The 27,177-nt window shown below is 39.4% G+C and overlaps 3 protein-coding genes across 3 annotated transcripts; 1 reads left to right on the top strand and 2 right to left on the bottom strand.

Annotated features, from left to right (window-relative positions):
* Window positions 1-14,761: 14,761 nt before the first annotated feature.
* Window positions 14,762-17,209, bottom strand: LOC143862551 (7-deoxyloganetin glucosyltransferase-like). The gene is made up of 2 exons (XM_077373624.1): window positions 16,555-17,209; window positions 14,762-16,087 (listed from the first exon to the last, which is right to left on the bottom strand). The coding sequence occupies exons 1-2, from the start codon at window positions 17,063-17,065 to the stop codon at window positions 15,144-15,146; spliced, it is 1,455 nt and encodes a 484-aa protein (XP_077229739.1). The 5' UTR covers window positions 17,066-17,209; the 3' UTR covers window positions 14,762-15,143.
* A 962-nt stretch (window positions 17,210-18,171) lies between these two features.
* LOC143860883 (Tetratricopeptide repeat (TPR)-like superfamily protein) lies at window positions 18,172-20,787 on the top strand. Its single transcript, XM_077371728.1, has 2 exons — window positions 18,172-19,583; window positions 19,675-20,787. Exons 1-2 carry the CDS (start codon window positions 18,365-18,367, stop codon window positions 20,505-20,507), a joined length of 2,052 nt encoding a protein of 683 aa, XP_077227843.1. The 5' UTR covers window positions 18,172-18,364; the 3' UTR covers window positions 20,508-20,787.
* A 313-nt stretch (window positions 20,788-21,100) lies between these two features.
* Window positions 21,101-26,395, bottom strand: LOC143862552 (acyltransferase GLAUCE-like). The gene is made up of 2 exons (XM_077373625.1): window positions 25,946-26,395; window positions 21,101-22,279 (listed from the first exon to the last, which is right to left on the bottom strand). The coding sequence occupies exons 1-2, from the start codon at window positions 26,369-26,371 to the stop codon at window positions 21,392-21,394; spliced, it is 1,314 nt and encodes a 437-aa protein (XP_077229740.1). The 5' UTR covers window positions 26,372-26,395; the 3' UTR covers window positions 21,101-21,391.
* Window positions 26,396-27,177: the final 782 nt, after the last annotated feature.

Raw genomic sequence — 27,177 nt, 5'->3', positions numbered from 1 at the left:
CTTGAAATTCCAAAGGACAAGCTGGTTCGATTCGAGAATTAAATTGTAAATGATGTTGGTATCATTGCCCTGCAGCTTGTCATCCTAGTTTTCAATAATCCGATTCATTAATGTGCTAAGGTTCTAACATGAGGACTATTGTTTCTTTGGGCTTTAGCTTGTATATGGTGTGAATCATTCATACATGTCATGATGTTCTAATATTGGTGTTGCTATATTTTGGAGATGGCATTATTCTACCCATTTATTCTTTCAATAGTGGGCCTTCAAGGTAATTTCAAATATATGGTAAGTGATGTCATCCTTGAAGTGTAGTAGTACTGTGGATTCAAAACCAAGTATAGATACTAGATTCGTAAATTCCAGAAAAGAGTATAGGGATCAGCATCCCCCAAATCATTTGGGACATCCGTTGATATATAGCTGCTTGACTTTGAGTTAATTTTCCATGTCTTCCAGTGATTTTTATGTCCAAGGTAAGAGGGTGCAAGCCATTCTTAAATGAATTATAGATAGGATTCACCATGTTTTGAGGCATTCATTGATTGAATTCCTCCATTGAAGATAAATCTTGCGCTTTCAACGACATTCCTCTTATTCCTTCTTTAGACCATTTTAAACTTGAACCATCAGCGAGCATAAGTCTTTTGGGATTGTCAATACCATTTGATCTTGCCATCAATTCTCAGGAACTTTGCTTAGGGCAAGGCTATGACGGAATGTATCTTGAGCCAACCCTTTCCCTTCCTGCCTTAGAGTCTTCGCAGGTTAAGGGATTTCTTCCTCTTTAGAGTCAGTCCTAGAGAGTTTAGGAGTCAGTCTTACCATCCTAGGGTTTAGGTGTCTGTCCTACCCCTGTAGAGTTTAGGATTCTGTCCTATCCCTTCATAAAATTTAGGATTCCGTCCTTCCATCTTTCAGAGTCAGTCTTCAGCATAGGAGTCAGTCCTTCAGTCTTTCAGGGGTCTGTCCTATCATCATAGGGGTTAGGATTCTGTCCACCCTCTCATCAAGTCGTGCGTTTTTTCTATCCACTCCTGCAAGGTATAGGATGCTGTCCAACCCTTGCAGAGTTGTTATTCTGTTCATTCCCCCCGCAAAGCATAGGATGCTGTCCAACCTTTGCGGGATATCAGGAGTCTGTCCTCCCCTTGTGATGATAGGATTTTGTCCTCTTGTGTCGAAAAAATCAAAAACATCTGAAAAATCAAAAATCTCAAAAATCTCGAGTCATTAGAGTGTAGTTAGGAAAATCTGGTCCGAACTACGGATGGCTTGATCCCTAGCTGAGGGGTACGTAGGCAGCTCAGGCGTGCTGCTGGCATCCTGAGTCCAGTCACCATTTTTTTAAATCACCATTTTACAAATATTTCTCATCTTTTCGTCCACCCAAGTTCAGTCAAACATTTTTAATAAATATTTTCAAACATTTCAAAACAAAAGCAAAAATGGGCAAGGATGGTGATTGCCCGGTCACTCGGAGCCCTCTTTTCATTCCATTTTCGGTTTTCATCGTGATTTTCGGTTTCCATCGGTTTTCTGATGTTTTATCGGGTTTTGGGACGGGCGATGACGTAGCGTGGCCCCTTTACAGGGATTGCCCTCGCTGAGCCCAACGATAGGTTATGACGATCGCGAGACTTGTCCGATCTTCAGCAGATTAGGATCGCTGGGCTTGATTCCTTTTGAATCGCCCTCTGAGCCTATCGTGTGTTCCATCTTCTTTCCCCTGGCATTTTGGTTCTCACGTGCCGTTGATTTTCCGATTTCTTTCTTTTCTTACACCTTTTAGCTTGCTGTGCGCTTATCTTATATTTCTTATGCATTCTAGTTTGTTTGTTCTTCTAGCGTGCGATCGATTGCCATTTTCTTAGTCTTATCTCTTGCATAGGCTCGCATGCTAGTGTGTTTACCTTACTGCTTTGATTGCTTAGCTATAGCGTTTATCCATTCGTCTTAGCTTGATTATCTGTCTAAACTTAGATATTTGCTTTCCTTATCTCATTATATCTGTCATTATCTGTTTAGCTGTAGCTATGCATGCGATTGTTTATTGCTTTCTTAGATGTGATGAGTTAGGATTAGATGCGATGAGTTAGGATTTGGATGTTCACTTTCTTTGCCCATCCCCGGGTCATGCATGCTTAGATAGACGTTATCTCGGGGATGATGGTTTCCATTTCACATGATTTTTGCCCAAAACTCTTCAAAGTTAATAATAAATGGCATAAGAGACCAGGTGCTCGCACTTGGGCGAATCGGGGGCGCCTAATCCCTTCCCCATTCGTCATCAGGCACGGACCCTTTGTATCTCTGGTTATCTGTTGCGACAGAGCACAGCATGGGATCCAGGGCCCACTTCCTTGGATGGCGACTCTTTCTTTGTTTAAGGTGCGTCTCGAATCCGGGCTGGTCCCCGAATCGAGAGGTATCTCACTTCACATCGCCGCTCATGCTGTGAGGGGCACTCTTTCGAGAGTTCCTTGGTGGAGCTCTCCTTCACGTGGATGATCCTGAGACTCGCGTGGGGGCACGTCCCCCCGCCCCTCTCGGATCGGGTTCTACAATGGAGTACCTCATGAACTGATTTCTGACAATGGATCTCATTTCAAGAAAGAAGTAGTGCACCTGTGCGAAGAGTTTAAAATCAAGCATCATAAGTCATCTCCTTACAGACCGCAGACAAACGGGGCTGTTGAAGCAGCGAATAAGAATATCAAGGTCATAATCAGTAAGATGACCGAGACTTATAAGGACTGGTCGAACAAGCTTCCTTTTGCTTTATGGGCTTACAGGACATCGATCAGATCCTCTACAGGTGTAACTCCATAGTCTCTAGTGTATGGAATGGAAGCAGTCCTCCCTGTTGAAGTGAGAATCCCGTCCCTAAGAGTTATGATGGAAGCGAATCTGTCAGAGTCTGAGTGGGCAAGAGCCAGACATCAGGAATTGCAGATGATTGATGAAAAGAGGTTGAGAGCCTTGTATCACATCCAAGGGTATTGGAGAAGAATTGAAAGTGCCTTCAACAAGAAAGTCAAGGTCCGAGAGTTGAAGCCAGGAGATCTCGTCTTAAAGTCTTACCGAGCACCGGTGTTTGATCCCAGAGGGAAGTTCAGACCAAATTGGTCTGGTCCTTACGTTGTTGATGAAGTCCTGCCTGGAAAAGCCGTAAGACTCCTCAATGAAAATGGAGAAAAATTAACAGAACCTACAAACCTGGACCAACTAAAAAAGTACTATGCTTAGATACACCAAGAGGCCGTCTTTGATCGATCAGAGCTCAAAAGCCAACAACCTCAAAGTCAAAACCCATTTGCAAACACTTTGGGCCTAAATAAAAAAAAAAACTTTCATTCTTTGATAAACTCAAACCAGGGGCATCTTTTATGACTTGCGTCATAAAAGAAAATAACCTGAACTACGTCATGACCTGATCCCTCTCTACAGGGTACGTAGGTAGCCTGATTAATTCAGGTTCGGTCAAATCCTTCAAGTCTTTCAAATCTTCAAAAAAGAAAGAAACAAAACAAACCATCCTTGAAATCCAAATGGGCGAACTACGCAGACCTGATTCCCATTTCTTTGGGGATACGTAGGCAGTCTGGAGGGCCAGATTCGGTCAAATACATGAAAACTTACCAAATGTTAACCTGTTTGAACCCAAGCTTACCTAAAAGTCCTTCTGGTGTACTTAGGCCCAGGTTTGTAGAGAAACAGAAAGAAAAAAAAATGATGATGGAGTCTTAGACCCGCTAGACTGAAAACCCGCAATGGCGGTCTAGGCAAAAGTTAGGGGCATTTCACCCGCTAAGCTGAAAACCTGAAAGGGCAGTTTAGGCAAAAATTAGGGTGCTGAACCTGCTGGATGGAAAATCTGCAAGGGCAGACAGTCCAGGCAAAAATTAAGGCATACGGTCCGCCAAATCGAAAACCTGAAAAGACAATTTGGTCATGGCAGTGACTTCATAAAGGACAAACCTCTGAAAGCCAGCAAGACTTTCATTTCTTCGGCGGCACTACTCCAAAGTCTGAGTAAGCACCGGCAGAAATTTTTCTGACACTCTCAAGGCTAAGGCGGTTAAGACTAAGCAATCCAAGGGAATAATAACCATGATGGAAATACCGGAAAAAGGAATGAAACACCCTTAAATACGGTTTTCAAAAGATTCTAAGAGTGGTAGACTGTACCATTTTAAAAATACTTATCAAACTAAGAAGCAGATTCAGTCTCTCTTAGAGTTTAAGTCATTGTGCCCGTCGAAGTCCTCATTTGCTGGTTGTCCAAGTCTTTTTCTATGTCGAGTCAAGGTCAAATTCCAGAGTCCTGTGTAGTTAGTATTCCTTCCAAGGCTGGAGTGATGAGAAAAAATGATGAATTTATATCCCCTCAAGGGTGAGGCGCAGCAGAGTGAAGTTCAGAAGATGATTGATTCTCAAGTCCATATGGCAGGCTTTCAAGCCCATATGAAATGGCAGAGATCGTCAGAATTGAAAGGCAATTGTCGGGCAGATACAGCTTGTTGTAAACCTGAAAGCTTTGTAACCTCAAGTATTCAATGAAATGAAAGTTTTTGACCATTTCCTTGTGTTTTGCTCTCTTACGAATCTGTCATGGAAGTATTTCATACTAGGGGCATCTTTTATGACTTACGTCATAAAAGATATCAAACGTGATGATAACTGGGATAACTATTCTCAGCAAATGAAAACCAGAGAACCTTGAGTACGATCTTTGAGTCAGTCTCTTCAATCAAATTGTTTTCTTTTGAAGTCCAGTTTTCAGAAAATCTTATCCCTAGCGGAGTCTAGAATTTGCTCCTGCAATCGTCAAACCCTCAGCAAAATGCTTTTCACTCATTTTAAAAGGGTTAATACCTGAAATTTTCTTCAAGTTTCTTGAGTTTTATCTTCAGCAAAGATCATGCATTTTCAATCATTCTTGGCAAAGAATGACTTTTTTTCACCTTGTGAAATCGATCAAAGTTGGTCATTTCTTTTGCCATTTGAAAGATTTTAAAAGCTGTTTTCGCCAATGGCTCCGCGATTTGGAGTTTGGTCATTTTCTTTCACCATTTGAAAGATTTTAAAAGCTGTTTTCGCCAATGGCTCCGCGATTTGGAGTTTGGTCATTTTCTTTCACCATTTGAAAGATTTTAAAAGCTGTTTTCGCCAATGGCTCCGCGATTTGGAGTTTGGTCATTTCTTTCACCATTTGAAAGATTTTAAAAGCTGTTTTCGCCAATGGCTCCGCGATTTGGAGTTTGGTCATTTCTTTCACCATTTGAAAGATTTTAAAAGCTGTTTTCGCCAATGGCTCCGCGATTTGGAGTGTGGTCATTTCTTTCACCATTTGAAAGATTTTAAAAGCTGTTTTCGCCAATGGCTCCGCGATTTGGAGTTTGGTCCTTTCTTTCGCCATTTGAAAGATTTTAAAAGCTGTTTTCGCCAATGGCTCCGTGATTTGGAGTTTGGTCCTTTCTTTCACCATTTGAAAGATTTTAAAAGTTGTTTTCGCCAATGGCTCCGCGATTTGGAGTTTGGTCATTTCTTTCACCATTTGAAAGATTTAAAAAAAAAAAATGTTTTCCACACGGCATTCAAGACCGTTTTCACACGGCATCCAGATTCATTTTCTCTTCAAATTTCAAGATCATTCATAATCAAATCTATCCTTTAATGTTTTGCAAGAGAGGCTATCTCGTCAATATGTATTGAGTTAAGAGTTGGAGAGAGGCTATCTCACCAGCGTTTGCAGTGTCAGAGTCTGGTGAGAGGCTATTTCACCATGTTATCTTGTGGATATCATTTTCAAAAATCAAAAATCAAAAATTTTTAAACTCTTTAATCTTGGGCCAGTCAAAATGTGCTGTCAGTTCAGCTTTGACATTCGCGCGACGAGCACGCTCTGCCAAAGAGGGGCATCTGTAGACACCCCATTTTGACCGTGCCCTAATCCCTTCATGTTTGAGCAAAACCCTATCAAATGAATGAGATAAAACCCCAAATTTCTTCCTAGGCTAGGTTAAGGTCTCAGCTAGCTCCCCATAAAATTTCGTCGAAATCCAAGCGCGTTTGCCTAGCAAACGATTCGAAAAAGTGTTCGTAGTGTAAGTTCAGAAAAGGGGGTGAATTATCCTGGAGGAGGGCGACCAAGGTCCGAATAGGACGCGAGTCGGGCGTGCGCACATCATTTTTTTTTGCGCAAATCCGCGCGCTCATCATTCTTGGAGTGCGAATATCAACCATCGAAATTTTCTTTAAATATCAGTTTTCTCTCATTTAAAAAAAGAAATTGGTAGAGGAGAGAAACAGAGAGCTAGAGAGAAAGAGAAAATCGATCTAGATCTCAAACCCTTTTTTTTTGTTTTTACGTTCTTCTCCGATCAAGTTTCATCTTCTCCGGCGATCTCCGTCAAGATTCCGGCTACATTGTTACAACGATCTTGCAGAGAGAAAATACGAGAGAGAGATCTGCTTCTGCTACATCTCTTAAAACCTTAGATCTATAGTTTCTGAGCCATGAAGCTTTAGATCCATTCTGTTTTAGCTCATCTGTTCATAGATCTGTTCATTTGTGATCGAAAAGAAGAAGAGCATTTTAAGAAAAAAGAGAGGATCTAAGAGAGAGAGTATAGATCTGGCCATTCTTCACCTTCTCCGGTCGAACTCCGGTGAGATTCCGACTAATATTTCATTTGATCCTTCTTCTCCACTTGAATTTGTCTTCCTTTGAGTTTAAATCTCGAACTTCTTCATCAAACCCTAGCAAAAATGAAGAAACCCTAGATCTGAGATATTTCTCCCATTGTCCTTTCCTTTCTTGTGAAAATTCCAAGTTCTGATCCAGAGATTTCATCCATTTTTCTTCTTATTCTCCTTTAGATTTGTTGATTCCTTTGTGTTCTCACTCTAGGAACCCTAACTTCCTTTTCTATTTTTTCCAATCAAATTTCCTTCTTCTCCAACCAATTTCGGCTTACCTCCAGCAAAGCTCCGGTAGAATTCCTTTGCGACAGCGTGGATTATGCTTCAAATTGTTCTTTTCATCAGCTTTGCAAGGATCCAAAATTAAACCTTGAGATTCCACATTGATAGTTCGGATCTGCCGAAGAAGAAAAGGAAGATCAATCCAGGTATTTTAATGTCTAATATCATTTCAATTTCTGAAATAATCTTATTAAACTATCTATTATTTTCTAGTGTTATTTTAGAAAGAGGAATAAAAGAAGAACACATAGAATGTTTATGATTTTGAATTCTGTTGATTGATTCTATGTTATAATTTGTTTGTTGAAAATTTTATTCTCTGTTTTGATTTAAAAAAAGAAAAAAGGAAAGGGGAGTGTTTTCTTATTTCTTCGACCACGTAATTTTTTCCTTGATGATTTGAAATTCAATTCGGTGATAGCTTGAATGATGATTCTCGTTGATCCTCGAAAATTCTTTGATTTACGATGGTTGGTTATTTGTTTTTTTTTTTCTTGTGGAATTTCTCTTTGGTGAATAATAACTTTTGAATACTTTGAACTCAGAAATCTGTCATTAGAGAAGTATTTTATGGTATAAAGACTTGTGTGTGATTTGTTTATTCTTGATATTCAAGCTAAGTAAAACTATTCAAAGAAATTAAGACATCTTTAATACAAGTCAAAATAGAATATCTGTAGTATGCTTGGAGTGTATATTGATACTTTGATTGAGGAAAAGGTTTTTATTTCATTTTATGAATCAAATGAGTATCATTTCATTAACCTGTTCATGTGCTGGGTCGTTTCTTTGTGTCATTCAATTAAAATGAAATATGAAGTTCAGAATTTCTAGAGGATTATATGTTAAGAAAATCTTAAAATATCAAGAAGTAGTTTATATTAGTTATTTTGTATTTAAATAATAAGTTGTTAAACAAGGAAGTTAATTTGCACCAAAACTGTGAATAAAATAATCTCTTACGTATAACAGTAGTATGATCATATCAATAGTCATATAAATTCAGCTAATAGCCTTTTCCCTGTTATGATTTTGGGCTTATAAAGGCCTGGCATTTCTAAGCTTATTATTTCTTTGTATTTATGTTATGTACTTTCAATGCATATGCTCACTATTTAAAGTGTGAAATAATGTTTTCTTCGGGTAGTCATGTTACTGCGTGGAACTTTCCACACAAGGCTTGGGTTTCAAAGGAGTTATATTTATTATAAAAAAATAATAATAATTATTGGTTTTTCCCTAGCTCTTAAAATTAAATAAAGATCAAAGTCTGTCCATTTAGTTAGTACATGAATAGTTTATCATTTGGGTGACTTCTGTAGTAGTTTTCATGATAGTACCAAGCAGTTTTGAGTTCTTGATCAAAGAGAGGAGTAAGTTGAATGTATGTTTTATTTGAACATGATAATGTTTATACCTGTAACATGGTTATACTTCTTATTTCACTTTTGGTTGGATTCTCATACAAGTTGTAATTCTTTGATTTTGACAGAGAGTGGGATGTAATATTTTCATGGCAAATTATCCTTGTAATTTTTGAATGGCTTTACCACATAGATGTTTGTTGGGTATCTGTAGTAGCCTTTATTATTAGTCATACTTGTTAGGATAAAATTGGTGTGAACAGTTAGGAAGCGTGGATGTGTTAAGTACAATTCGTTATTTCTATATATCTGTACAGGTTTTAATAGTTGTATTTTCTCAAGTCAATTTTCAATTATGCCTTCCTAATTGACCTTATAATCCTAATTCTTGGAAATCCTGAGTTTAGACATGCTATATTGTAATTATTATTGAGAAGTTTTATACCCTTTGGTATTAAACCTTATTTGCTAAGATATAATTGTTAAAGTTTTCAAGGACCTAGCTGATAGAGAGTGAGACTCAATCACCATATTGGAATGGCCCTATTGGATTTCTGTGCATTTTAATTTTGTGGTCATTTGAACTGCCTATTTGTTCCTACATGTCCTGTTATCAATTTTAAATAATAACGTCTAGTTTATCTAATGCTTAATTATGCTAATGGTTAGTTCGGTTTTTCAAATGAAAAATATTTTGTATAGCATTGAATCTTTGATTGGAAATATTGGTAAGCTCACAGTGGTTTAAAGTCTTATTGTTCCAATTCTAATGTGATGTTCTCAGCATTTTTGCAAGTTTGATTTTTAATATTAAGCACTAGAACTAAATCAAGAGTAGCATCTAATTGTATATAGCTTGGGATAGATAAAAGTCGAGTGTTACATGTGAGGAATATATGCTATGTAGAATTATTTTTTTAGAATCAAGTTTAACATTACTTTTCTTTATTGAATATAAAAGACACAATGTAGTTACCTTCTTTTGGGCACTGTTGTCCCATTGCTGTCCCACTGGTTATATACTTACAATTGTGATTTTACATGTTTCAAAAGCACATCACTGTTGTCCTATTGCTGTCCCACTAGTTATATACTTACAAATTGTGATCTTTACATGGTTCAAAAGCACATAACTGCTGCTCATTAATTCTTTTCACTAGCACACTATTGCTGTCCATTGTGGATCATTGCTTGATGTTTATTCTTGCACGTAAATGCTGCCCATTGATTGTTTTTCACAAATATATAGCTGCTGTCCATTGATAGTTCATTACTTGCTGCCCCTTATTCTATAATAGCTGCTGCCCCTTGGTTGTTTTTGCAAATATATAGTTGCTGTCCATTGTGGATCATTGCTTGCTGTCCTCTAGAATAAGGGAAGAGGGCGATGAAGGCGTTAGCCCAAGCCCATCATTTTAGAGGACTTACTAAGTCCTAGTAGCATTCTCCCATCTTTTATTTAGTAGGCTAGCCCAGCCTTTTAGATGTCTTTAGACACTTGTCCTTTTATTGCGAGGGCGATGAAGGCGCTAGCCCAAGCCCATCTTTAGAGGGATTTACCCGATCGTGATAGTCCCCCATTCTTTCTTCTTTTCTTTCTATAAACTTGCATAGTCTTTAGAAACCTTTAGAATTTGTCCTTTCATTGCAAGGGCGATGAAGGAGTTATCCCAAGCCCATCTTTTAGGGTGATGTAAATATCATTTAATGTGTTTCTATAATCTGTTGGAAATTTAATATTTCTCTTTCATCTTATAGTTTTGAGTTAGATTCTGAAGATAAATGGATTATTCAGGTGTGATTATCTCAAAGCTTCTTATACTCATTCCTATTTATTTAAATAAATTGTTAATAGGAAGAAGGAGATCAGATGACTACTCTGTTCGATATTATCGACATGAGTACTGTCTGATCTCAAGGTGGGATTAGAAATATTATCATGTGTATTTGATATCAGATGATTACTTTGGCATCATCTGATTTCATTGGAGTCCCCGTATTGGGGTTTGTGGTTGGTTTTGAAGTGTTTGATATTGTTTTTACTTTATTAGGCTATCCAGCGGCTGGTCTGGACTAATTAATGTTGTTTATCATTTTATAATTGCTATAGATCGTGTATTATTGAAATTTTTTCTTTGTTTAGTACTTGATTTATTTTTATAAGAATAGAATGGAATTTGTGATTATCTGGTAGACTTTCCTTCTCTCTTTGATAGACTAACACAGTCTTTTAGATTTTTATTAAATTCTTTAGATATTAAAATTCCCTCTCGTTGCAAGGGCGATGAAAGTGATAGCTCAAGCCCATCCTTAGGGGACTCTCTTAGTCCGAGTAGCCCTCCCCTCGTTTGTCTTTTAAGACGTGCCCAGTCTTTTGAGATACCCTTAAACTTTGTCATTTAGAGCCTCAATTTAGAGAGACAGGCTATGTCTCATGTAAGAAAAGTTATACCCTTTAGAGACAAGCTCTGTCTCATTAGTGGGTTCACCTTTAGGAGACATGCCATGTCTTGTCAGCACCTCTCTTGGAGACCATCCTTGTGCTTAGGAGACTTGCCCAGTCTTGCTAGCATTTTTCTTTATCCTACCTCTATGTCTAAGAGACTTATCCAGTCTCATTTTCTTGCTAGACCTCCTCTTTGTGCGTCTTTTGGTTTTGGGAGAACACCTTACTCGGCTTGGCATCATACCCCGACCCTTATGGGTATTGGGTTGCACATTTGTTGCACCCTAGGGCTAGGTAGCTGTCCGGCCCGGCTGGGTGTTTTACCTTTGCCAAATATGCACAATGTCTCTTTTTCCTTGTTAGCATTTTTCTTTATCTTACCTCTGTGTCTAAGAGACTTACCCAGTCTCATTTTCTTGCTAAACCTCCTCTTTGTGCATTATTTGGTTTTGGGAGAACATCCTACTCGGCTTGGCATCATACCCTTACCCTTATGGGTATTGGGTTGCACATTTGTTGCACCCTAGGGCTAGGTAGCTGTCCGGCCCGGCTGGGTGTTTTACCTTTGCCAAATATGCACAAGGTCTCTTTTTCCTTATTACTTGTTGAGCTTTATCTTAGTTTGATTAGTCCACTAGCATAGGAATCCGTCCTTAGTCTAGAGAGTCAGTCCTCTTGTTCAGGAATCAAATTCTATCATCATAGGGGTTAGGATTCTTTCCAACCTCTCATCAAATCATGTGTTTTTCTATCCACTCTTGCAAGGTATAGGATGCTGTCCAACCCTTGCAGAGTTGTGTTTCTGTTCTTTTTCCCCGCAAAGCATAGGATGCTGTCCAACCTTTGCGGGATATCCGGAGTCTGTCCTCCCCTTATGATGATAGGATTCAATCCTCTTGTGTCAAAAAACTCAAAAAAAAAAAAACAATATAAAACAACCAAAATATCAAAAATATCTTAAAATCCAAAAATCTCAAAAAATTTTAGTCTTTCAGAGTAGTTAGGAAAGTCTGTTCCGAACTACGTTGGCTTGATCCCTTTCAACAGGGTACGTAGTGCAGCTTGGGATCCACATCCCAAGTCCAGCCAAACCTTTAAAAATAAGCATTTTAAATCTTTCAAAATTACAAAAATCTTTCAAAATATTGTTTTTTCGAAAGGATCTTCCTCTAAAGTTAGGAGGTTGTCCTAGTTAGAGAGTTTTTGAGTCGGGAGTTGCTCCCTCGTTCGTTGTTTGTTTGTTGTGTGTGTTATTTGTTTGTGTTAGAGTTAGGAGTGAGTCCTAGCTAGGAGTTTTACGCCTCCGTCCGGTCAGTTGGCGATCAACATCGCCAATTGATGACTAGGTCTAAGATGCGATAGATCCTACTGTTTTTCTTAGGATATACAGCCTAGCTACACTTAGATTATAGGAACCACCTGCATTAGCTTAGGGCTAACCTGCATTTAGTTAGGGCATATAGGGTGTCCTAAAATCTACAATCCATTGGAATTTAAATAATCACACAAGAAGCTTTAAGAACTAGTCCGGTCTTTTAGATTGAGTCTAGGATAGAGGTCTAGATGTCTTAGGCATCATAGCTTAGAATAGGTGCGAAGAACTACGTTGCCTTGATTCTCGTGGAGGCGGGGATACGTAGGCTTCTTTGGATGAACATCAGATCATCTAAAGACTCGGGCCTAGGTATAGATTAGAGTCTTAGGATTGTATGGTATCGAGTCATTTTCTATGTTTTGCAGTGTTTTCTTACTTTATTGCGCAGACCTTATGCTTTTAGCTGTAGCATGCATGTGTTTGCACACCAGAACTTAGACACCAATTTAGGTTTGACATTCATAACCTAGTTATTCTCAGGTGACACTTTTATTTCTTTTATGTGTGTTTATTATTCCTCCGAGACATGCATGATTAGATAGACGTCTTCTCGGAGATTTGTGTTCCCATTTCATATGATTTTCGCCCAAAACTCTTCAAAATTATTAAGTAAATGGCATAAGAGACCAGGTGTTTGCACTTGGGCGGATGAGGTGCTCTTTAGACCTTCCGAATTCGTAACCAGGCACGAACCTTATTTTATATCTCTGGTTATCCGTTGCAACAGAGCATAGTATGGGATCCGGTGCCCATTTGCCTTTTTCCTTGGATGGCGACTCTTCTTTGTTTAAGGTACGCCTCGAATCTGGGCTAGTCCCCGAATCGAGAGGTATCTCACCTTTTTATCGCCACTCATGCTGTGAGGGGCATTCTTCTTTCGAGAGTTCCTTGGTAGAGCTCTCCATTCACGTGGATGATCCATAGAGACTTCGTGTGGGGCCCGTTCCTCACCGCCTCTCTCGGATCGGGGTCCACAGCGCCAAGGTCTTTCCATAAACAAGCGCTCAACTTGTTTGTCGTGTAGTATTTAAAGGATTTCAGAGGATATTACTGTTCTCAAAAAGCTCTTTAAACCCTTTAAATACTACACGACAAACAAGTGGAGTGCTTGTTTATCGAAACACCTTGGCGCAGATACATTTACCCAGAAAATATCTTGTATCTTTTTCATGTTTTTCCCCAATGATAACTGCATTTGTACTCCCTGGTGTATCTTTTCCTAGAAATATCTTATCTGTCTTTCTCAGAAAATAACGTCAGCTTACCAACAAAAACAAGAAGAAACAAATGTGTGGATAGAAAAAGGGAAAAGTTACCAGCACTAGTGTATTTTGATGATCGCACTCTCACTTTATTAGAAGTAAATAGGTTGTGCCCCAAAAATAATGCAATCTTACAAATTTGATGTGTCTGATAAAAATTTGTGTAACGTGACAAATTTTTACCCCATTTGTACCTCCACCACTGCACTTGCAATCTTAGATATATCTTCTTGGAAATATCTTATTTGTCTTTTCCAGAAAATAAAGTCACAATAAAAACGATGGGTTTTACGTAACGTGTAACGTGTAACGTGACGACATAGTCTGGGGTAGACTTTGTGCTACAATAATTCCATGAACACAATAATGAGAAATGATATAAGGTATTGATAAATTCACCCCCTTCTATTATGAATTCACCCCCTATTTATGAGTAGTACACTTCTACACTAGTGGGGCTGTCCCATGTACACTTCTAAGATTGCATTATTTTTCTATCCACACGTTTGTTTCTCCTTCACAAAAAAATTCACGGAATATTTGTTTAGGGAAATGATATATGCACAGAGTGTTTCGATAAACATGCGCTCCACTTGTTTGCCGTGTAGTATTGAAAGGGTTTAAAAAGCTTTTTGAGAACCGTAATATCCTCTGAAATCCCTTTAAATACTACAGGAGAAACAAGTGGAGCCCTTGTTTATCGAAACACCTCGGTTCAGATATCATTTCCCTTTATTTACGTAAGGTTGTGTTTGGATGGAGATTTGAGAGGGTGGCGAGTGAGGAGAGCACCCCATCGGGTAAAGAAATAGGGACAACAAAAATCCATCCTAATTTAAACTAGGAATATTTTTGCTCTGTTTACCTCACATCACATGGTCTTCTCACTCATGGCCTTAATTCCCATGTCTCTCCCTCACGAGCCCTCTCTATCATTCTCTTGCCTTGGGTAAACAAGTAAATTGTTAGGTACCTAACCAATGGCCTTAATTCTTTCCTTCTTAAGTTTAGTCTCCATCTCACCTTCTATTTCTAGAAGCAAGATCAACTACAATTCTTACTATGAATAACTCCCTGGTTGGATTGTTGTCAATCCATCTCTTTTATTTCTCACTTGTATCATTCAAGCCTTGAAATTCTCTCGGTTGCCTTAAGACACCCAAAGGTGTTGCACCATTGGGGATTTGAGGCATCACACCTCGAGAGGATAGTGGTTGGAGTCTCACCAACGAGACCAATGACATCACACCAATGGTTTCTAGGGCGTTTACACTCAAGGATGATCAAGGCATCCTACTAAGAACTGTAGACATCACATCCATAATTTTGTAAGAGAGTCAAGAGAGTCTTTCATTTATCAACTTAGAAAGATATAAAACCCTAACATAAAGAAACCCTAGTGACAGAAACATCCATTCTAGAGAAATCTTTCCTCAAAACTGAAGAAAATGAACTTCCCCTTGTACAATCCTTTAATGCATAGATGGGCCATTCTAAACATTTTTAAACTCAAATAAATAGTGATTCAAGTAGTAAACTAAAAGGAAAACCCGACTCAAATTAAAAACTTCATAAAACACCCTTGAATCACTCGTTGGACTTCAAATGGGGCACGTTCTTTATGTGAAACTCCAACAAAGCTTGGGGTTAATTGACTTTTTTTACCTCGGTTTTATCTCCTTTTTGTGAGGATGGTCCTTCATCAATCATTTATCAACCTTTTTTTTTATCGACAGCATCTCTTTTACCAGCTTGTCCAGATTCATGTAAGAAGATCCTCCTTGTTTGGTAGCCTTTATAGCACTCTCCTTCCATTCCATTGCCTTGCTCCTCATCTCCATTCCCTTTTCTCCTTCCATCATTTCCCTAACAAGACTCTCAACTTCCTCTCTCTTAACATTGTTGTTGATCTCCATGCCAATCGCCCATTCAGTGCAGGCAAATCGACAATTCGTTTGTTGTTCGGCGAAGAAAGGCCAACAAAGAACAGGCACTCCACCACAAATACTTTCTAGAGTAGAATTCCAACCAGAATGAGTTAGAAATACTCCAACAGAAGGGTGAGACAGCACTTCCTCTTGTGGGCACCAACTTGCAAGTAGACCCCTTTCTTTGGTCTCAATTACAAACTCCTCTGGCAAGATCGCCAGATCACCCATCACAAGATCAGGCCTAATGATCCATAAGAACGTATGCTTGCTATTTGCAAGTCCCCACGCAAACTCTCTCAACTGTTCAAGGCTCATAGTTGTGATGCTCCCAAAATTCACAAAAACCACTGATTTGGGCTCTTTTGTATTTAACCACTGAAGGCATTCCATGTCTTCTTTCCAAAAATTTGATCCCATTAACTTCAAACGGCTATCGGGTATCTCATTACATAGAAATGATAGAGGGCCCACAGTGTAAATTTTGGGAAGCATAGATGAGAGTGAATCTAGAACCTTGTGTTCCAAGTCGTCGAATGTATTCATAATGATCGCTGATGCTCTGGGTGCTCTTTCGCTTTCTCTAATGAAAAAATTGAGCATGATGTCATCTGGATCCGTTGTCTGAATAAAGCTTGGGAAATCCCTTAAGCGAAAATCCTTCAGTCCCGGTATCCAATCAATAAAAGTGTTGAGATATCCATTTGTTAAGTAGCTCTCGTCTGTGCATCACATAAATACAGACCATATTAAGCTACTTACACTTGAAAGGATGAGAGTAGTCCTCTTAGATTTTGTTTAAATGAGTTAATCATAATATACTTGATTCTTGGAAATATTTATTAGATTATTACTGCATGATGATGATCTCACTTTTTTAGAGAGAAGTCTCTCTGTATAATCCCAACCCATTAAACCAAACAGTAAATTATTTCAAAACAAGCTTGAAAATAACATTTCTTCATGAGAATTCTCTGTTTAATCCCAACCCATTCAACCAAACAGTTGGTTGAATACTTCAACTCAAGCTTGAAAATATCATTTTTTTCCCATGAGAATTCACTGTTTAATCCCAATCCAATAAATCAAACAATTCAATGCTTCAAATCATGCTTGAAACTAACATTCTTTCATGAAAATTCACTATGTTTAACTCATAAAAAGTAAAAAGAAACTTCACTAACATTACCCTTTAACGGCGTAATGCCTCTTTTGATGAGTTCAGCATAATGGAGGTATCCCAGTACACCGCAGGAGCTCGCCGTAAAGAAAACAATGTCTGGAATGCAAAGCTCCTCTGCGGCGTCTAGTGTGAAGCTCATGGTTGCATCAGAAACAATGATAGTGACTGGAGGTTGGTTTGTGGTGTCGTTAAGCTTAGTTATGAGGTTGAGAAAGGGAACTAAGCAATTTTTTGTAGTTGAATCACAGAGAGTGGGGACGTCTTGGGTGGCGTTGAGATTGGACGGCGGTGGTAGGCCGTCGGGTATGGTGTCAAAGTGGAAATCATCCAAGCCGTTGAGAGAATCAAGGCCTCTAGATCTTAGTAGACGTTGGTGGTTGAATTCAGTATTGATGAAGGTGATGAAGAAGCCTCTGAAATGGAGGAGTTTGGCTAGTTTTAGGAAGGGGTTGACATGGCCTTGTGCTGGGAATGGTATCAACACTGCATGAGGTTTATCCACTGCCACAGAGGCCATCTCTCTCTCTCTCTCTCTCTCTCTCTCTCTCTCTCTCTCTCTCTCTCTCTCTCTATGTTGTAGAATGGGTCTTTGAGAATTGGGCTTTATAGAGAAAGAGGGCCCAAAAACTACTTAAAACTGTTACTGCACAAAATCTTCTCTATGCCTTTTCTATTCTTCTTTGTTTGGAGGATCTAGTGTGGTTCCACTTCAGACGAGCATTTAGTTTTCTGCTATGATTTGTGGACAGGGACACTAGTGGCGCGTGTCAACACGGACATGGAGTGTCGGACACGGCAAATTTCCAAACTTTAGAAACGGGGACACGGCTAAAATAGAAATATATGTAATCATGATTTGTGGATAAGGATTCGGTGTTCAGTTTCGACATGGATACGAGTTGTCTAAATGAGGCAAACACAATATTCAATAAAAAAATAGAATGTCACACTTGACAAGATACAAAAATATGTCCACACATCCACATTAAGTCTAACACTTCCAGCAATACAAGTAAAAGTGTCCAAAGCAGTGTCGACACGTGTGGACACACGTGTCGTGTCGGACACGGCAGGACACGTAGGTCAACAATAAATTCGAAGTGACGGACAAATCATAGGTTGTCTGAGGGAAAAAATTAATGCATACAAGGGGACCATATAATGCTCTAAAAAAAAAATCTGGGCTTGCACCACATATTAGATGGTCCAAATTTGTCATTGGTAGGGCCCTTCTTGATGGAGCTTGTCCCCAAAAGTCTCCAAGTTTGGATCTTCTGTAGCCCAAAAGTCTCCAAGAATCTTTGGATCTTCTGCATGCAAATCATTAAAAGGTGACAAAATAATGTGAAACTTTTTTGGTGGAATTGTGTTTTGAGTTAAGAAAGGTCTGTAGAATGGGTGATTCGAATTTAATCAAAGGTGAGACTAACATTGTCGTAGTGGACGCACTAAACTTGTATTAAAATGAGGTCGTTGCCCATTAAAGAGGGACAGTGAAGGCCACATGTCCCACCATTGACTCATATGGATTGTTCACTTAACAGGCTTTGCTTTGAAGCTCACAAATCATGCAAATATGGTATGAAACTAATAACCTAAAGTGGCTAATATGTAATTGAGAGAGAGAGAGAGACAGAGAGTAATATACTAAGTTTGTAAGCGCAAAATTAGGTTGGGTGCCCTTTTGAGCTTGAGCTTGTGAGAATGTATCATGACCCATGGGTATCTACGTAGTAACATTACCAAGGTTACTAAATTTAAGCTCTTTCCCTTTACCCTCCAAATGTAACGACTTTTTGAATTTTCAGAGGTCAACATGATAGGTAGAGGCCTTTTCCTCTTCTCTCAAACCAAAACAACCACCACTAAAACCACCATTCCTAGAAATATTTCCTTCTCTTCTCAAACCATCTCTAAACAAAACCCATCTTATGGTGGTTTTTCGTCACCTGAAAACCACTTTATTTCTCTCATCCACGCCTCCAAAACCACCCACCATCTCAAACAGATCCACACCCAAATCATCCTTCAAAACCTCAACCAAAGAAGCCACGTCATCTCCCAACTCATCTCCTCTTGTTCTCCCTTCAAATCAATGGATTACGCCCTCTCGATTTTCCACAATTTCCACAACCCCAATGCCTTCATTTTCAATGCATTAATTCGAGCCCTTTCTGATAACACCCAATTCGAGAGCTCAATTTCCCATTTCGTCCTCATGTTTCGACTAAATGTTCGCCCTGATAGACTCACCTTCCCATTTGTCCTCAAATCCGCTGCGTCTTTGCTTACTGTCAAGCTTGGTCGTGCCCTGCATTCCGGCATTGCCAAGCTCGGCCTCGAGCTTGACTCCTTCATTCGGATTTCTTTGGTTGATATGTATGTGAAATTTGGCCTATTGGATTACTCGCTTCAACTGTTCGATGAAACGCCGGAAAGAAATAAGTGTGCAAATGTGCTCTTATGGAATGTTTTGATTAATGGGTTTTGTAGAGCTGGTGATATGGATACGGCGAGTGAGCTTTTTGAGGCGATGCCAGAGAGGAATGTGGCCTCTTGGAATAGTTTGCTTAATGGGTTTTTAAGGAAAGGGGATTTGGAGAGTGCAAGGGTGTTTTTTGATCGGATGCCGGAGAAGAATGTGGTTTCTTGGACAACAATGATTGCTGGATTTTCACAGAATGGCGATAACAAACGGGCGCTTGATACTTTCTACATGATGTTGGAGGAGGGTGTGAGGCCTAATGACTATACTGTTGTCTCTGCATTGTCTGCTTGTGCGAGAATTGGCGCTTTAGATGCCGGGATTCGGATTCATGAGTATGTTTTAAGTAATCGGTTTAGGATTAACAGGCAGATAGGGACTGCTTTGGTTGATATGTATGCAAAATGTGGGAAGATTGAGTGTGCAAAACGAGTTTTCAGTGAGATCAAAGAAAAGGATCTTCTTACTTGGAGTGTTATGATATTGGGTTTGGCGATACATGGATGTTGTGAAGAAGCACTTCGATTATTCGACGATATGAAATCTACAGGTATGAACCCAAAAGGTTAAAGAGATGATTATTTTAATGAAATCTTTTTTCTTGTATTGTTTTGGAGAATGAAACCTGCCCAAATTTGCAGGTATAGTTCCAGATGAAGTTGTCTTTCTAGCCATCTTGACAGCGTGCTCCCACTCCGGACTGGTGGATCAAGGGCTCTGTTTCTTCAATAGCATGAGGTTTGATTACTTAATTGAGCCAAATGTGAAGCATTACACATGTATAGTGGATCTGTTTGGTAGAGCAGGTCAGCTAGAAGAAGCCCTCAAATTCATTGAAAGAATGCCAATCGAGCCCGATTTTGTGATATGGGGAGCGCTCTTTTGTGCTTGTAGTTCTCATAAGAACATCCAAATGGCCGAATTTGCCTCGGAGAGGCTACTCCAGCTTGAACCTAAGCACCCCGGGAGCTATGTATTCCTTTCGAACATCTACGCTGGGGCTAAGAGATGGGAAGATGTAGAGAGAGTGAGAATAGCAATGAAGGATCGACAGATTGAGAAACCTCAAGGGTGGAGTTTCATTGAAGTTGGAGGCCAAATACATAGTTTTCTAGCGGGCGATCACTCTCACCCGCGCAGAGAAGAAATCTATAGAAAGTTAGAAGAGCTAAAGGTACGCTCAAGGGCAGAAGGATACATGCCGGACATTGGGTGGGTGCTTCATAATATTGAGGAAGAGGAGAAGGAAGATGCATTGGGAAGTCACAGTGAGAAGTTGGCGCTTGCGTTTGGTCTTATTGGCACTCCAAGTGGGACTGCGATTAGGATAGTGAAGAACCTTAGAATCTGCAGGGATTGTCATTCTATGATGAAATGTGCAAGCAAGATTAGTGGTAGGGAGATTGTGCTTCGAGATATAAAACGCTTCCATCATTTCAGAGATGGAGCTTGCACGTGTGGCGATTACTGGTGATCATTCGAAACGTGTTCGGAATAGACTAAGTTGGGATTGAACCCACAACCTTCATCGTCCTCCATAGAACTTCTTCGAAAATCGGTACAAGCACTTCCCGTGTATTGAGATCGTTAAATTATTGTAAAAAAAATTGATTCTATATTTATCTCATAGGGGAAAAAAGTAGTGCAGACCCTACCCAAAATTATTCTTTGCTAACAACCATAGTGATAAATATTGTTGTTAGGAATTTCTTGTCTTCATAATGTGTTTGAAGATTTTCTGACTTTTGAGCTTTTCCTCTTGATATTGTAGCTCAAATCTCTCAAAAAGCAGAATGAATGACAAATTCAGCAAAATAAATTTAACAGATTGGCATGATTAAAATCAATATCTAAGAATGTTTGGATCGTAATGGAATACTGTCACAAGATTATTTGTAGAAAATCTTTAAAATTAATAGAGAATATCATTTTTAAGGAAACTCTCATAAAAAAGGCCATATAGTTTCAAGATATTGATAAAGAGCTTCTACACACATGATATGACTTAAACATGGCAGTAGAAGACTAGGGGAAGAACTTGGTTGCACACATAGAAATTACTTAATATTTTTTTTAAAAGATAACAGTTTATTTAATTCCTGGAAGGAAATTACAAGAAGAAGGCACAAGATGTCCCTGTGTAATACAGTGAATTACAAGAGATTCGTTCCCAGAGCATTAAATACAGTGAAATTACTTAATATTGAATTATTGAGCTTCAAACCAACCCATATCGAACAAGGTAGGCTTATCCACTTGTGGGCCCACCTTATCCACTACTCTGACCATCACATCTACCTTAATCAAGTTCAATCACCATAAATATAGCTTACAATTCATTAAAAATAATGACTAATGTCAGTCATCCTCCATCATTTGTTTATGAAACTCCTTCACTTGGTCAGAGGGGAGCTCAAGGCAAATGTTAATCCCTCCCTCATTCTTCTCCCCTGGCAACAGTATGACCAAACCAGGCTTAACCACAATTGGAGTCGTACACTTAACCCCTCCCCATTCATACTCCCCTTCCTCCAAGTCTAGTTTCAACCAAGCTACCACTGAGAAGCTTTCAACCCTACAAGGAACCCCCTTGTGCACCTCTAGCCAATCGATCCCTGACCTCACATACTCGTCGTCCAATCGATCGACCCCTTCTCTAACCTTTGCGGCTAGAGCCCATAACTCTTCTGTCTTAACCTCACCGGCGGTCCCACGTGCAAAACCGGGCACCAAAGCATTCCCTGCAAAGCCAGGGGGCACGTGTGGTGCCACCCGTTGGCGCACGTCCACTGGGAACAACATTGTGGACATTTGTTCGTCCGATAACCCCTTCGAGATGATCATAGCCTTCCATATTTTTGCCGCGACCGCATCGAAAGTGGTGCAATTCTGCGTAGGGCCATCCCTACAAGCTTTGATCTTCAAGCGGATAATCCTCTCGGGTGACAAGTAGATGAGGTGTGATGTGTCCGATGAGGGTTGGTTGAGGGCGAGACCACTCATGCCACGGATGGAAAACAAGGCATCTGAGCCCACAAGCTTCGAGTATTCGAAGTGAGTGTGAGTGATTCTTGGTGGAGCCCGTGCTTTGAAGACCATTCGATCGGAATCTGGCACCACGACAAGGTCTTGGCCGCGTGTGAAGGATCCCAGGTTGTTGAGGAAGTCGCGGGTCGCGACTCCATCTAAGATGCAGTGGTTGGATCGAGCCGCGAGTGCTAGGCTTCCACATTGGAACCGAGTGAGCTGCCCTAAGAAAAGCTTGACCGTTAGTTTAGACTCTTCAAATATTTAAGTCCAAATGACCAATATACCTCTGTTATATGCTTCTAGGATACAAATTCTTTAGTATTTACTGTTAGTTGGGGAATTTTGCTAGTATCATTCTCCACCTTCCGGTTTTGTTCACTCACCCCATTGTTTTGATCTTGATAGGCTCTTACTTATTTTGCAGTTTTTTTTAAGGACCAATTAGCAATGGGGGACAAACATTAGGCAAAATTATCAATAGGATCCGTGCTTTTCAAAAATTATCGATGGGGGACAAAAGAGGTCTTGTTAGTAAAAGCTGGACGAAAATGACAACACGTTTTTACCTTGGTTTTTCTTCTTCCCTCTTCTTTTACTTTTCCATTATCACCTTTTTTGATTTTTTACCTTACCAGTCATTTTCCTCCTTGTTCAGCCACCATTGTTGGTGGCAAATCTTGAAAACTTGAATGTTGAGTTACTACCATCTATCTCTTTGTATTTAAGGTTTTCCACTATTTTTCATTCCTCTGTTTCTGATTTATCTTGTTTAGGGTTTAAGCTATTTTTTAGGGTGAGTTCTAGAGATAATGCATGGATGGCTTCACTCACTTGTTTGGAAGACAAGTGGTTGTATAAGAAAAAGTAGATGTAATACATGAATGGATGGCTACACATTTTTTGATTTACTTAAAAAAAAAATTTGTAATACACAAATTGGGATGTAATACATGAAGCACATTTAATGAAAACAACATCCATTTCTTTTGTTATTTCTATCATGAGCAGAATTGTAATACCATTAGAAGAGTTGCTATAAGCAGGGGTTTTGTAGCAGAAGGGGTTTATCAACTCTCTGGAAGGGGGTTAGTAACTCTTAAAAGTAGGGTTACCAATTTCCAAATGGGCTTATCAAGTGCTTGAAAATTGGCCGAGAGTTCTGGAGTTTTGGAAGAGGGTTTTCAAGTCTCTAGGAATGGGGTTATCTAGTATAAAAAATGGGGTTACCAATTTTCGAATGGGCTTATCAAGTGCTTGAAAATTGGCCAAGAGTTCTGAAGTTTTGGAAGAGGGTTTTCAAGTCTCTAGGAATGGGGTTATCTAGTATAAAAAATGGGGTTACTAATTTCCGAATGGGGTGATCAAGTCCCTGAAAATTGGCCAAGGATACTAGAGTTTTGGAAGGGGGTTTTCAAGTCTCTGAGATTGGGGTTATCTAATATAAAAAATTGGGTTACCAATTTCTGAATGGGCTTATCAAGTCCTTGAAAATTGGCCCAGGGTATTGGAGTTTTGGAAGAGGGTTTTCAAGTATTTGGGATTGGGGTTATCTAGTATCAAAATAGGGTTACCAATTTACGAATGGGCTTATCAAGTCCTTTAAAATTGCCCAAGGGTATTGGAGTTTTGGAAGAGGGTTTTCAAGTCTCTGGAGTTGGGGTTATCCAGTATCAAAATGGGGTTTCCAAATTCCAAATGGGCTTATCAAGTCCCTTATGAACACGATTTTACTTCCTGTTTTTTTTCAGTTGTTCATTTTCACGTTTTTTTCTTTCTACCGTACAATTCATCTTCCTCATCCTCCATTGAAAGTGAGAAGGAGAAATACAAAATCCTAAAACAAATGAAAAACAAAACCTAGACATAGAGAGAGATGGGAATGAACTCACGTTTCAAGTTTTCGAGCTTTCCCTCCTCCAATGGTGGCTAAAATGATGAAGAAGATGACTCGTAGGGCAAAAAAAACAAGTTGAAAATGAAAAAGTAAAAAAAAAAAGAGGGAAAGAAGAGAGAAGAGGGAAAATTGAAAAAGCAAAATGTGTTGCTTAAGAAAATGGCATTTTAGTCCAGCTTTTAATGACAAGACCTCTTTTGTCACTCATTGATAATTTCTGAAAAGCATGCGTCTGTTGATAATTCCACCTAATTTTTGTCCCCCATTGGTAATTGATTTTTTTATTATTATTAATAGGCTCCGTTTCTTTTCTTTTATGCCTATTTTCCTCACGGGTCTAAGACAAATTTTACGCATATTCCCACATTTACACCCATTTTTTCATGGGCATCGTCAACAAATTTTACACCCATCTTATCACCAGGAACACCATCCGTCAAGGGCATTGAATTCTTCCGACAGAAGTACAACTGCCCTCTTTAGGCATCATACACTGACAGGAGACAGAAGCTATCAAAATCTATGAAAAGCTAAACAGCTGGTTGAGCCAACGGGACCCAGTCATTAAACGGGTGATGAATTCCTTCTAATAACTGGGCTTTTGTTGAATCAACCTAGTCAACTCGGTCAAATCCTGGGTCGACCAGCCTGGTTTTAAAAAAGAGCTTAAATTCAGTTTATTCTTATGAGGAATTCTAGACCAAAGGGAGCTGTAAAAAAGAAGTGACAGGGCTCTCCAATTGGCTACACATCACCATCATGCATTAATAACGGCTGAAAAGTCAAACATGATGGTGATGTGCAGCCAACATAGTTTTAAATTCCGAAATTCCATATTTCGGCGGAGACCAACACCAAAATCACCAAAAGCAGAAACGGTCATTTATTTCGGCCGAAATTTCGAAATTTTGTTTTTGCCCGAAATTTAAACCAAAAAACCTTTTTTTAATTATTATTTTAATATTTTACAGAAATTTCGACCAAAATTTAATATTAAATAAAATATCCTTTTCTTTGTGATCCCGGATTTCGACCGAAATTTGAAAATTTAGGTCAAAATTTCAATGCCCGGGGAAGAGAAGGAGCGAATATATCACTTCCCTAGTTTAAACTTAATCCATTTAGTGATCCACCTACTCAACTTGATCCAATAATGGCGAATTTATATGATGGGTGACCGTGAAAACACGTGAAGTCTAAAAAAGTAGGTACGGCCCACTTTTCTTGATGATCCAAACCGTTCATCTGATTGGGCACAACGTAAATAGGTTGTGCCCCAAAAATCATTTCCATAGGATGATCCTAACCCTCTCATCTGAAATGATCTGAAAATGGAGATTTCCAAAAATCATTTATGGAATCTTCTACATATCAGAGGGTTAGGATCATCCTATGGAAATGATTTTTTGGGCACAACCTATTTACATTCGTGCCCATACATATGAACGGTTTGGATCATAAAAAAAAGTGGACCGTACCTACTTTTTTTAGACTTCACGTGATTTCACGACCACCCATCATATAATAGAGCTCAATAACTATGCTAACAATCATGCTCTGTTTGGATGCCATTAATTCGTTGGGAGATCTATATCCCAGCAGTCAAAGGGGAGATTAAAGGGGAGATCTAAAGCAGATTAGTCAACGGGGAGATTAAGGGTGGAAGAAAGAAACATTGTTTGGTTTGTCTTGCAAATATTGGGGGGGTTTGGGATAAGGGCAAAAAGATCTCCCCAAGATCTTCTCCACAAATTTCTTTGATTTGAAGAAATTTGGAGAGAAGATCTCGAGCGCGCCACATCACCCGACCATCGCCCGACAGTGCTATTGATCAAAGACCTTAAAAGGCAACCAAACAATCTCAAGAAGATCTCAAGAAGATGTTCTCCCCTCAATCTCCTTAAAAATAGCCAACCAAACATAGCACAGGTGAAAATTAATGAGAAAATAAAGAGGTGCGGATAGCACTACCCTTTTCTAACTTTCACCTGTAGAAGCAAGAGTGGCTTGTCTTGCACCTCCTCCCCTCCTTCCTCTAGCAAGAACTTGACCAAATGCTTATAACTTGGCTTGGGACGCCTCAACTCGCCGAGTTGACTCATCTCACACGTGGCCGACGCAGCAACCAAAACAACACCCTTACTGTTACAATCAATCTCTAACCGGCCCTCCTCTGAACCTGGCCCAACCCGACCAGCAAGAAAGTCATAAACCACGAGAAGACGACTTAGTGCACCACGTAAATTGTGGTACACTTGTGAAAATGGTACCTCCCGAGCTGGTGGTCCGAAGAACGACACTGACTCACTGTAAGCTACGAGCATGAGGTCTAAGTTAGATAAGAAAAGGTGGTGGTGCCTAGTCGGTGTCTGAGGAACCACCATGAATCGTTCTACTAACCTTAATTCTTCCATCTCCACGCTCAAATTATCTTGTGACACCCCCTAATGTGATCCTTTAAAAAGGCGCTGAGAGGCACCACGTGGGTTGTTGTAGTTGGGAGAGTGGAGAATTATGAATGCATTAATTGAATTGTCATTTCATCCACCAGATTCTGATTACCATAATAGGGTCATGGGCGAAAGTCGTGATGCCTTTGCACCGAAGTTTACCGGAAGTGGGAAAATATAGGTAGGTCACAGGACCATTTGAATTGGTGGTCTACTGTGAACTCCACCGTACATGAACTAGCTTTGTCTACGATTATCGACACTTCTCATTCAGTGAGCTCTACTGTGGTTGTGCTGTTGTTCAATGATTGTATTGGCAAAATGGTCGAATTAATGGGTTTTTTTTCTTATTTAATCTAAACCATTGTGTTATGTGCCTAATCGGCCGTAACACAAATAAATAAAGAAAAAGAGGGAAAAATAGGTTGGTTCGAGGCAACCACAGACCTCCTAATGGCTCAATTCGAGAGGAGCCATGACTCTCCTAAACATAATCCCCTTTGTTGTAAATTTCTCTTCCTCTTCACATTCCTTGTAATAAAGAGCTTAAATATAGGGAAATGATATCTGCGCCAAGGTGTTTCGATAAACAAGCGCTCCACTTGTTTGTCGTGTAGTATTTAAAGGGATTTCAGAGGATATTACGGTTCTCAAAAAGCTCTTTCAACCTTTTAAATACTACACGACTAACATGGAGCATTTTGTTTTTGGTGAAGTCTGATCTCAGTCTAATTTGGAAAGTATTGTACACTTTTCCTCGACTGCAGCAG

Source organism: Tasmannia lanceolata, unplaced genomic scaffold, assembly GCF_043159265.1.
Source record: "Tasmannia lanceolata isolate RefF3 unplaced genomic scaffold, GAP_Taslan_0.1 ptg000037l, whole genome shotgun sequence".
NCBI classification, from domain to species: Eukaryota; Viridiplantae; Streptophyta; class Magnoliopsida; order Canellales; family Winteraceae; genus Tasmannia; species Tasmannia lanceolata.
The sequence above is the reverse complement of the archived record's forward strand: the minus strand, read 5'-3'. Positions and strand labels throughout refer to the sequence as shown.